This window comes from Xiphias gladius, chromosome 1, assembly GCF_016859285.1.
Source record: "Xiphias gladius isolate SHS-SW01 ecotype Sanya breed wild chromosome 1, ASM1685928v1, whole genome shotgun sequence".
Lineage (NCBI taxonomy): Eukaryota > Metazoa > Chordata > Actinopteri > Istiophoriformes > Xiphiidae > Xiphias > Xiphias gladius.
Window position 1 is genome coordinate 18,493,414 of NC_053400.1, and position 10,111 is coordinate 18,503,524.

Genomic DNA, 10,111 nt, shown 5'->3' on the forward strand with positions numbered 1-10,111 from the left:
CACACACACACACACACACACACACACACACACACACACACACACACACACACACACCGACAGACACACACACACACACACACACACACACACACACACAGTCACAGAATACTTGGAAAAGCAAAGGTCCATCATGTTTGCTCTTCAAAACTGTTCACCTGCAGATGTGACATCACACATCAGACAAACTTTAACTCTTCTGCTGCTGGACTGAAATATGCCTTCACAGAACGTCCCGTGTTTATGATGTGATATGTTATTTTGTTCATGCTTAATGTAGCAAACACAAGAGGACACTCACTGAAGCCTGAACTGTAGAAACTGCGTGTGTCTGTGTGTGTTTACATGTGTGCTAATACTGACCCTATTTTGGACTTGGCAGACAGTTCTTTACTAATCCTGTTCTCTAAATACATCTAATAATAAAAATATAGTAATTCACCAATGCCAGTTTAAGCACAACTGAAACAAATTTCGCAACCTAATTGATTTAATTAATGTTGATGGCGTAAAGGCATTTTAAGCCACTGGATAATTAATAATAATTAATATTAGCTTTATCACAGGAGTTGATATGAGAACACAAATGCATCCAGTTGAATGGAACAGCCTGATTTGATTTAATTGCAAATTGATTTCAGCATCAAATAATGACACCACATGTAGTCAGTGAAGGTATGGGAATTTCCAAAGAGTCTAGGGAAAAACTTACCTTAAAGAGCATCAAACTGAGATTTCTCCTGGCTAATTTTAAAAATATAAAGCAATACAGGAAAGTTAACTGCCAATTCCTTCAGCAGCTACAGTTTTATGTTAATTTCTGACCATTATTAGGCAGAAAAACATCAAAACGAGATATACTGACACCAAAATACAATGGGCTTGTAAAGTTTGATGCGGCCTGTTGGGGACAAACTGCTTCCCTACATGTCCAGCATACACTGAGCTACATTAACATTCATTTGGAATTGTGTGTCTACAGCCCTCTTTACGTTGAAAACATTTGATTCAGTATTAATAACAAAAATTGATTCATGCAAGTTTAAACTATTTGAGCCCAGCACTGAGGTGACGTATTGTCAGTCCATTGATTTAGAAATACAGAATATTGATTTTTTTTAATTAGTATTGTTCAAAAGTTTAAAAAAAAAAAGCAGATGTGGAATGTAAGTCCCAGCTTTGCATCATTATTTAAGGCTCTCCACGTCCACTGTTTGATCCTTAACCTTATTTGTATGCTGTGCTTACTCACACCATTTACCTCAGACAAACTGATACTTGGAAACAGTCCAATAAAAAAGCGACAGTACATGTAACCTGTAACAAATCATTGATTTTGTTGAATTATTTGACATAAAAAAAAGATCATCTTTGAAATGAATGTTGTTAGCCTGTGTACACTGAGTGAACAAAGTGCTACTTTTCAACTGTTCAAACACGTATTGTGGCAAGTCAGGAAAATTCAGCATCTGATTCTTGGAGGGACACACTCGTTCATGTTTTGTCCATAGACTAAATTTGACCCTGAAACTGGTAGTTCTGTAGGTCTGTCGGTTTTTCATTCATCTATTCCATTTACAGAGGCACTTAAGCCCATGCAGCAAATGTCTTTTATTGTGCCATTTTTTGATCATTTAAACTACATACAGAAGGACATTTCTTGTACGTGTTGGTGGGCCATGCACTGGGTCAGAAAGAAGGATCTGCAGTCATTTAGACCGCTCAGTCACTATCAGCACATCGTGCCACATCCCCTCCCTGTTTATACCTCTGCTCTTTCACAATGTGTTCGATCTACACAGCCCGGCTCCCGGCCAATCAGGACAAGACCAAATCCCCCTGATCCGTAAACCACTACTCCTGGCGTCCCCTCTCGTTCTGTACAGTACAGTGTGTATGTCACTCTGATTTTAAGCCTCAGGACAGTGATGAGGCTTCTTTGAAAGAGCTTCTATACCCACAGATAAAAGGATCTCACCTTCAGACTCTACATTACCTGCACCCCCCTCCCCCCCCAACCCCACAAAAGATTTTGAGCCTGTGCTCCTCACCTGTCACAGAAGTGCTGATTCAAAGGAAGTACCAAAGTGTCTGCTAGAAGCCATGTTTGTGGTCAAAATCCTGTGCTGTTTGCTGTTAACATATCATCTCATTGCGGGGAAGAAAATCAAAGGAAACAGAGCAGGTGAGTGAAATGCCATCTTCAAATCATCCCAAAAAGTATGATAGACATTTGTTGCATAAGTTTAACTGCTCTTATTAATGGAAAGGTGATAGAAAAATCTACATATCAGGCACTTCAGAAAACAGCGGACTCATTAACAGTTTGGTCTTGGATCTGGATTAGTAGATTGATTTTTTTTTTTTTTTTCAATATTGGGCTGACATTATAGTTCAAATGTGAAAAATATAACATCCCCTAAATATAACTGTACACATCCTATTCAGCCATGCCAGACTGTCAGTTCATATATTAGAAGCAATAAATGAATGAATTAAGACCAAAATCCTGCTGACAGTTTTCAAACAGGGCACCAACTCGAGTTTAAAAACTGGGCCACTTCACCTCTCAAACTTGATTTTTCCTCCCAGCTTTCATCCTACCACACAGCTTTTGGGTGCAAACCTTCTGTTCCCCGGTTCTATCTTGTTTTATTGTTCATTTGAAGTATGTTGACTTAAAATACTTTATGTATCAAACAATTAATTGAATATTTATTTAAATATTTATTTCCACCGAACGCGTCCTCAAATGAAGATGCTATCTCCACATTTTCCACATCTGGTTACTGTTGTTAGATTGTAAAACACCACATTTGTTTTGTGTTATGCTGTGATTGAGTTGTGATTATATTTTATGTTTTCTTTACATCTGGTTGTTCTTGTAGTTTGAAAAACTATACTACACAATGCACTGCCATTACAAGATACTTGCTGATTAATCTGTGTACAGAGAGGAAATACTGTTGCTGAAGTTATAGCTGTGGTCAGTTTAAATTGTTGTCTCTCAAGTTTCTTACAGATGCCATTTTCCGGCTTAGATCACTTTGTTTGGTACTTTTTCTTTTTCTTTTTTTTAACTGCAATTTTTAAAAATAACGGTGAAACTATCACTCTGCAAACTTTATAACCCATTTAGTAATAAGGCAAAGTTTTTCCTTAATCAGGTGTTACATTCAGTCTATATTTGGCCAATTCAACACATAACTTGCAAACACTGATGCACTTATTTTTTAAATTCAGCATTATTGCAGAAGAAATCGTATTGTGCCAATTACAGCGCATGACTGGTAAAGTACACTCCGTACTCAGTCAGTACAAATTTTTGAATTACAGTGTGTTTGTGCTCAAATGAGTCAGACTGTTTTTAATTGCTCTCCATGTTCATATGGATAAATAGTGATAATCGGGAGGAGACACATCAAAGAAAATGGGATTTAATTAGCAGAGGGACTGATGATGAAGCATGAATGAATAATTACTTTCATTACTTTCACTGTCGAGGTTTCATATCAGCGACCAGAGCTCATCTGATGGCAACTGTATCACTGAGGGTTCAGTCGCCTGGGTTTCTTGCATTATTAACATTAAAATGTTAGAATAATAAATATGCTGGACAGGACAAACCATAAAGGAAATTTAACGATAGATTTCTTTGGAGAAGGATCTATAATGTTTGTCGGTGAGATTTCTGAGGTTTCTTGGCTGCGGCTCTGAACCTGTTAAGGGAGGAGGAGTTTATATGAGGAATTACGAGAAGAGACTGGCAGAGATTGACTTGACAGAACTTTTTTTGAAGTGCTATCTGTGTGCGTCTGCCAAAGAGGTTTGCATGACCTGGAAACACAGAGAAGTTTCACTGAAAGGGCATTATTCAGGCTACAGTCCAAATGGGCCTCAACAGGAGGTTATGGTTCTGATTTCTCCCTGTTGACTCTAAGGCCATTGTACCGATACATTAATTAAAAGATTTCCTCTGCTCACGATTGGACAAATAAAGTGAATTTTTCATGCATTATTTGTAATAATTCACCTTAAAGTAAATACATCCAGTGCCTCAGCATGTTCTGATATGCAGAGTAATCATGAAGAACAAACTGATAATTTCTCTGCTGTTTGATTTCCAAGGTGCAGTGGAGCAGAGTGGAGTCCTGACGGTGAAAGAGCCGTATGTCAGCAGTTCAGTCTTCAGGCTGTTTTTAGAAGGTGAGGACACCTGCAAACTGGACCCTCTGCAGCTGCACACTCTCACCTCCTGCGGCTTCAACAGCAGTAATCCCCTCATCATCATCACTCACGGGTGGTCGGTAAGGTCAACTCCCGCCTTCCTCACGCTTCACTGACTTGAACCACTGCATACAAAACATGGAACTCAACTACAGGAAAGGAAACATCTTCAAATGCCTGAAATATACTGAAATAAGAAAATATAAAGTATACATTCAGAGACATTCTGAAATTCCTGCAGAGATTTATCTGAATCAGACATTAATTCAACTACATATTGAAAATTTTGACTTTTTGTTTCACATTTTTATGCACTGGGCCTATTTGGTTGAGTGTGTGTTTATTCTTTCCATTTCAAACTGGATAATTTTTAGAGCATTATAATTAAGAGTAATACTGTTCATATGTACTTCGATAAAAAACAAATTTCTAACAGGCAGTTCTTCCTAAGGTGGATGGAATGATGGAGAGCTGGGTGCTCAGGTTAGCCACAGCCCTGAAGACAAATCTGGTAGACATCAACGTGGTGATCACCGACTGGCTGTCCCTGGCTCAACAGCACTACCCCACAGCAGCACAGAGCACCCGCACTGTTGGAAAAGACATAGCTCACCTCCTACAGTCACTTCAGGTCAGGGGAAATTTATCTTCCGAGAGCCATTTTATTTTCATGTATGTAATGAAGTTAAATCTGTTAAATTGGTCAATTTTCATACTGAATAAATACTTTAAAAATGTATACATAACCGTATTACAATTGCCACAATCATGTACATGTCAAAAACCCCCAACAGGAAGAGTACCAGTACCCACTCAGAAAAGCTCATTTGATTGGCTATAGCCTTGGCGCTCACATCTCTGGATTTGCTGGAAGCTATCTGGAAGGTACAGAGAAGATTGGAAGAATTACTGGTGAGTTTTTCCACAATGTGAATGCAGGAGTGGTGCTATCTTACATCAGGTACACATTTTTAAATCCACTGGCCAAAATAAACATAATTTGCAGAAGAATTTTTTGGATAATGAAGTTATTCTGTATTGTAAAATTCTTGATTGCATACTGTGGATTTTTCCAGGTCTTGATCCAGCGGGGCCGCTGTTTGAAGGCATGTCTCACACAGACAGACTGTCTCCTGATGATGCTGAATTTGTGGATGCCATCCACACCTTCACCCATGAGCGTATGGGCCTCAGTGTGGGCATCAAGCAAGCTGTGGCACATTATGACTTTTACCCTAACGGAGGAGACTTCCAACCAGGATGTGACCTGCAAAATATTTACGAGCACATAAGCCAGTATGGACTCCTCGGTATGATAAAGAACACACTGTAACACCTTAGAAAACTATGACATGTCATCTGGGGAATGTGTGTTACACCACATAGTACAAAAGTGTTGGACAGAGAGGACATCCTGCTCTTTTTTACTGCAGTAGTGATGCAAAAAATGTAGAAATTTGCGCTAAGGGTGAGGCCGGAGGAAAAGTCCTGGAATCTGTTAAATCACAAAGGTTTATCCTCTGAGAACCATGAACATGCTAAAAAAATTCATGACAACCCATTCATTGATTCAGCTTTGTTCTAAAACTGACTGATTAAAGGAATGCGACAGGAGGGAAGCTTATGTAGAAAGAGTCCATCATCTGGGGAGAATGAATATGCTCACTTCATTTCATGAGTAAATTTCATGACATCCTGCTGAGTGGATTTTGATATTTAGTGTATAAATATATTTTAGCCTGATGGTGGCATAGGAAAGGTTTGCAGGTACAAAAGACATCAGGATTCAACCTCTGGGAACCATGAATATCCTCAAAACTTTCCTGGATATGTCATCCACCATCACAGATCTTGCTTTAGACAAAGTAACCTATGGTACAGAAGTGGAATCTTTTTCCTTTTTTTTTGATTCCATTCATCTCGTTTATTTTGTGTTTTGTTATCGGTGAGGTGGATTTTGTATAAGCTTGAAGAGAGTTCTTGTTAAGGAGTCAGACATGCCCTTAAGCTTTCTGGTACCCCTTTGTGTCATTAACAACCCGGCATCAGAGCAATGTGTTCTGCTGCTTAACTGCTTACTGATTTGCCTCCTCATCTGCTCTATCATAATATTTTATTTCCTTAATTAGTCTTGCCACCCCAAAACACTGGTTTAGAAGCCATATCTTGGTATTTCATCTTTTGCTTGTTGATAATTTATCACTCTGTGTTCAAGCAGATGCATTTAATTCTCTCCAGTCAAACACAATTGACTCTGGGATTTATAGTGCTTTTCGATTCAAAACACATCTGCATAATATGACAGTGAGAGCCACATTAAAGAATCTGTCATCCTCGGGAGTTAATTAACAACATGTGCCTTCCTTCTCTCTGTCCATCCCTCTGAGCTGAGCTGCCTCCAGGCTACAAGAGTCTACTCAGAGAAAAAACCTACAGAGCAGACCAGTATCAGACATAATGAGACGCTTTTAGGAGACATGACAGAAGGACAGTCTGATCAATGTCAGGATTTGGTAATAATGAGCTCAATCCACAAATAATGGGCAGACATTGTGATTAAGGTCCTCCACAGCCTCCCAATCCACAGCAGAAAATGTTGTGTGGAAATGGTCTGTTGAAACTTCGACTGAGTTTTATTAAAAATTCAGTGTCTCACATTTTAAATTTCCACTATATTTTTATTTTCCCCCCACAGGTTTCGAGCAGACAGTGAAATGCGCTCATGAGCGATCCGTTCATCTATTCATTGACTCTCTGATGAATAAAGACAAACAGAGCATGGCCTACAGGTGCAGTGACAACAGCGCTTTTGACAAAGGTATATGTCTGGACTGTCGGAGGAATCGCTGCAACACACTGGGCTACAATATCAAGAAGGTTCGCAGTGGCACCAGCAAGAGGCTCTACCTGAAAACACGCCCTCGGATGCCTTACAAACGTACGTGGTTGTCCTTAACCATTTCAACCAAACAATCTTAAGATCCATTTTCTATACATATCTCCAGTCATTATACAATCGCTTTATAGACCAATACTGCAATTCAATAGTTCTACAGGCATACAGGGGTATCTCGACTGATCATCTGAGATGGTGATGACATAATTTAGCAAACTCAATGAAATGTTTAATATATAATCAAGGTGATATTGGTGATATCTAATCTATCTAATCTGGTGATATTCTATATTTTCTTGTTGCCAACGAATCCCATAAATAGACCACGTTCTCACGTTATCACTGGTTTTTATCACACTATACATCAGACAGACAGAGCACAAAGATATAGAGAAAGCAAACTCTGCGTCGTATGGCTTTTCCGTCTTCATCTCTTCTTCTTCTTCTGTTTCTGGTTCCCTCTCTGAAGTCTATCATTACCAGTTCAGGATCCAGTTTGTCAACCAGATGGAGAGGATTGAGCCCTCTCTCACCATCTCCCTGACTGGAACAAAGGAGGAGAGTGGGGACCTCCGCATCCTCTTGTGAGTACTGTACCAGCTCCCATCAGGCTTACATTACATCACATCTATGCTAAGTGTACTCAGTCTTTGACACATGCAATATGCAGCTGGGCTCTGAACTCTATAAAGAAAGAAAGAAAGTTAGGGAGAGCAGCCGACACACATGGAAACAACTCTAGCTCCTGCATGAAAGAGAACTATAAATGGGGATGATGGAATAAATAATTTACTCAAGACACTATTCCCTGACAACTGTGTTATCCGTCATTTTCTGTGTATCAAAGAGCCTCAGGAAAACCAGTGCGAGCAAAGGAGATCTCATGTGCTGTCCTACTTTAGTTGTAGACCATCCCAACAGAGGATCATTGCTTTGTAATAAAGACACATGACAGCCTGTTGCAGGATGTTCCCTGCCGTAATAATTTAACTCTGTCTTCTTTTTGTGTCTACCTTTCGAAACCCTTCCCACCAGCACTGAAAAGTTTTCAGGTAATAAGACCTACACCTCGCTGATCACCCTTGACAGAGACTTGGGGGCTCTGATGTTGCTCAAATTGCACTGGGAAGGACCGGCCCTTTGGAGGAACGTGTGGAGCCGGGTGCAGACCATCATTCCCTGGGGTGGCCAGGATTACAAACCAATGCTGACTGTGGGCAAGATCAGTGTCAAAGCAGGCGAGACCCAGGAGAGGTACGCCGTTACAAATAAAAAGCCTAAAGCATTAAGTACTAAGCAGCATTTTAAAGTTGAATACACTGTTGGTAGATGAATTCATCGGTTTCTTTTCTGAGAATGCAAAGTGCAGGCCAGTGTGAGTTCATCAAAATTAAACATGTCGCACCAGTCTCCTACAGCATACAATGCTTTGTTACAAAAATGTTTGGGTGGCATGTAAGGTTGTTTTTAGACTCTTCTTATACAATCAATCAGTTAGTCAGGTGACTTACAAGTACTACAAACACCCAATACAAGCAACATCAAAACCATCTTCTCAAGTTAGCAACTACTCTGAAGAGATTATTGTTTAAGATATATCGATTATTATTAGTTCTAGAGGATTATTACTAGTTACTATTAAATGTACATATTAAAGGTTGGTGTTACATATCATGTACTATTTAAAAAAACAACAACGCTGAACTAGATACAATAACATGTTGCAGTGTTCCAACCCTTCTAAAAGCCTTCTACGTTTACACCATTGCAGACTTTTAATGCCATCTAGTGGATTCTCCGAAACCCCTCTCTGCTACACTTCTCTGCTCACACACTTTCTGTGTAACCACACCATGTCAACAGCATTGTTTCTTTTTTCTAGGACATCTTTTTGTGCCATGACAGACGATGGACAACACGTTGAGCTCTTGCAGGATAAAGTGTTTGTGCGTTGTAAAGAAGACACACAGAGACAGCGTAGAAGAAAGCACAACCAGTAGACTCGTGTGGGTTCCTTGATCTGCTCAGCAGACTGAAGATCTCTGATGGATGGCCTGGAGGGTGACGCCTGGATGAAATCCTGTAAACTCCTCAAAGTGAGGCTGCACAGATTTAGGGAGCACATTAGAAATCATTAAATGTCTGAGAGATGTGGCACTAAATAAACAGTGTTACAGTTTAATAGGAGAATTGAATCCTGGGAAACTGAGGCTAGAAAAGAACTAGCAACTTTTGTAAACTGTGTTTACAATTGACAGAAATATGTTTAAGTTTGATTATGTGATAAAAATCATTACTAAGCTACATGTTGCATGTGATCACCACCCCAGTTTACATTTCTGTCAACATACAAATGTCTTTCAGGGGTATGAATAGTTGAAAGTTTGCCAATTCAAATATTAACCAGACAATGAACACAGAGTCAGAAGTTCAATTATCTTTAGATGACGTTAATTCCAAAGACTATAAATGTATTTTTTTAAAGTGTGTTTACCGTGTAAAATGATCACTTTCATAATTTAAAAATGTACATTAGTATCGCCAATACAACTCTTAATCAGACTCAAACCAGAGCAATAAATATACACTCAGTTCTTTTCTATTCTGTGTTGTGGTCTGATTTTTTCTACGTCTGCGTGGAGGTGGGTACATGTCTTGTTTATGGACGGATTCCGCCCCAGAATGTCCCAGGTACTTCAGAAAAAGAAAAAAAAACAAAAAAACAAAAAAAAACAATGGAAACTTACTGTATTGTAAGAGATAATGTGGAACAAAAATCCGTGGTTCACCTGCTACAGCAGTCAGGCTGAGAGTCAAAGCTCAATCAGTGGACGCAGAAAACAGGCAGAAAACTTCCACATAGAGGCAGTTCCAAGTATTTAGCAAGTGGTGACTCCAGAGGGCAGTCAGTTCAAATGAAAGGCAGTACACTCAGAAGCAGGTTTCATCACAGAGACGGCAAACCTGGAAAGCTGAACAGTAAGGTCA

General features: G+C 39.4%; 1 protein-coding gene across 2 annotated transcripts; it reads left to right on the forward strand.

Moving 5' to 3' along the window:
* Nucleotides 1-1,765: 1,765 nt before the first annotated feature.
* Nucleotides 1,766-9,700, forward strand: lipca (lipase, hepatic a). 2 transcript variants are annotated; one of them, XM_040137917.1, is made up of 9 exons: nucleotides 1,766-2,185; nucleotides 4,129-4,307; nucleotides 4,664-4,858; nucleotides 5,022-5,139; nucleotides 5,304-5,537; nucleotides 6,923-7,165; nucleotides 7,593-7,707; nucleotides 8,159-8,377; nucleotides 9,006-9,700. In XM_040137917.1, exons 1-9 carry the CDS (start codon nucleotides 2,104-2,106, stop codon nucleotides 9,121-9,123), a joined length of 1,503 nt encoding a protein of 500 aa, XP_039993851.1. In that variant the 5' UTR covers nucleotides 1,766-2,103; the 3' UTR covers nucleotides 9,124-9,700. The 2 variants fall into 2 exon arrangements, with proteins under 2 accessions (XP_039993851.1, XP_039993858.1); XM_040137924.1 differs by having other exon boundaries at nucleotides 4,679-4,858.
* The last annotated feature ends 411 nt before the right edge of the window (nucleotides 9,701-10,111 follow it).

Excerpts from the sequence above, each read along its gene's own strand:
- lipca (XM_040137917.1), top strand. The coding sequence starts at position 2,104 with ATGTTTGTGGTCAAAATCCTGTGCTGTTTGCTGTTAACATATCATCTC. Across the intron at positions 4,859-5,021 it reads ACCTCCTACAGTCACTTCAG|GAAGAGTACCAGTACCCACT; the intron begins GTCAGGGGAAAT and ends AACCCCCAACAG. Across the intron at positions 7,166-7,592 it reads CCCTCGGATGCCTTACAAAC|TCTATCATTACCAGTTCAGG; the intron begins GTACGTGGTTGT and ends CCCTCTCTGAAG.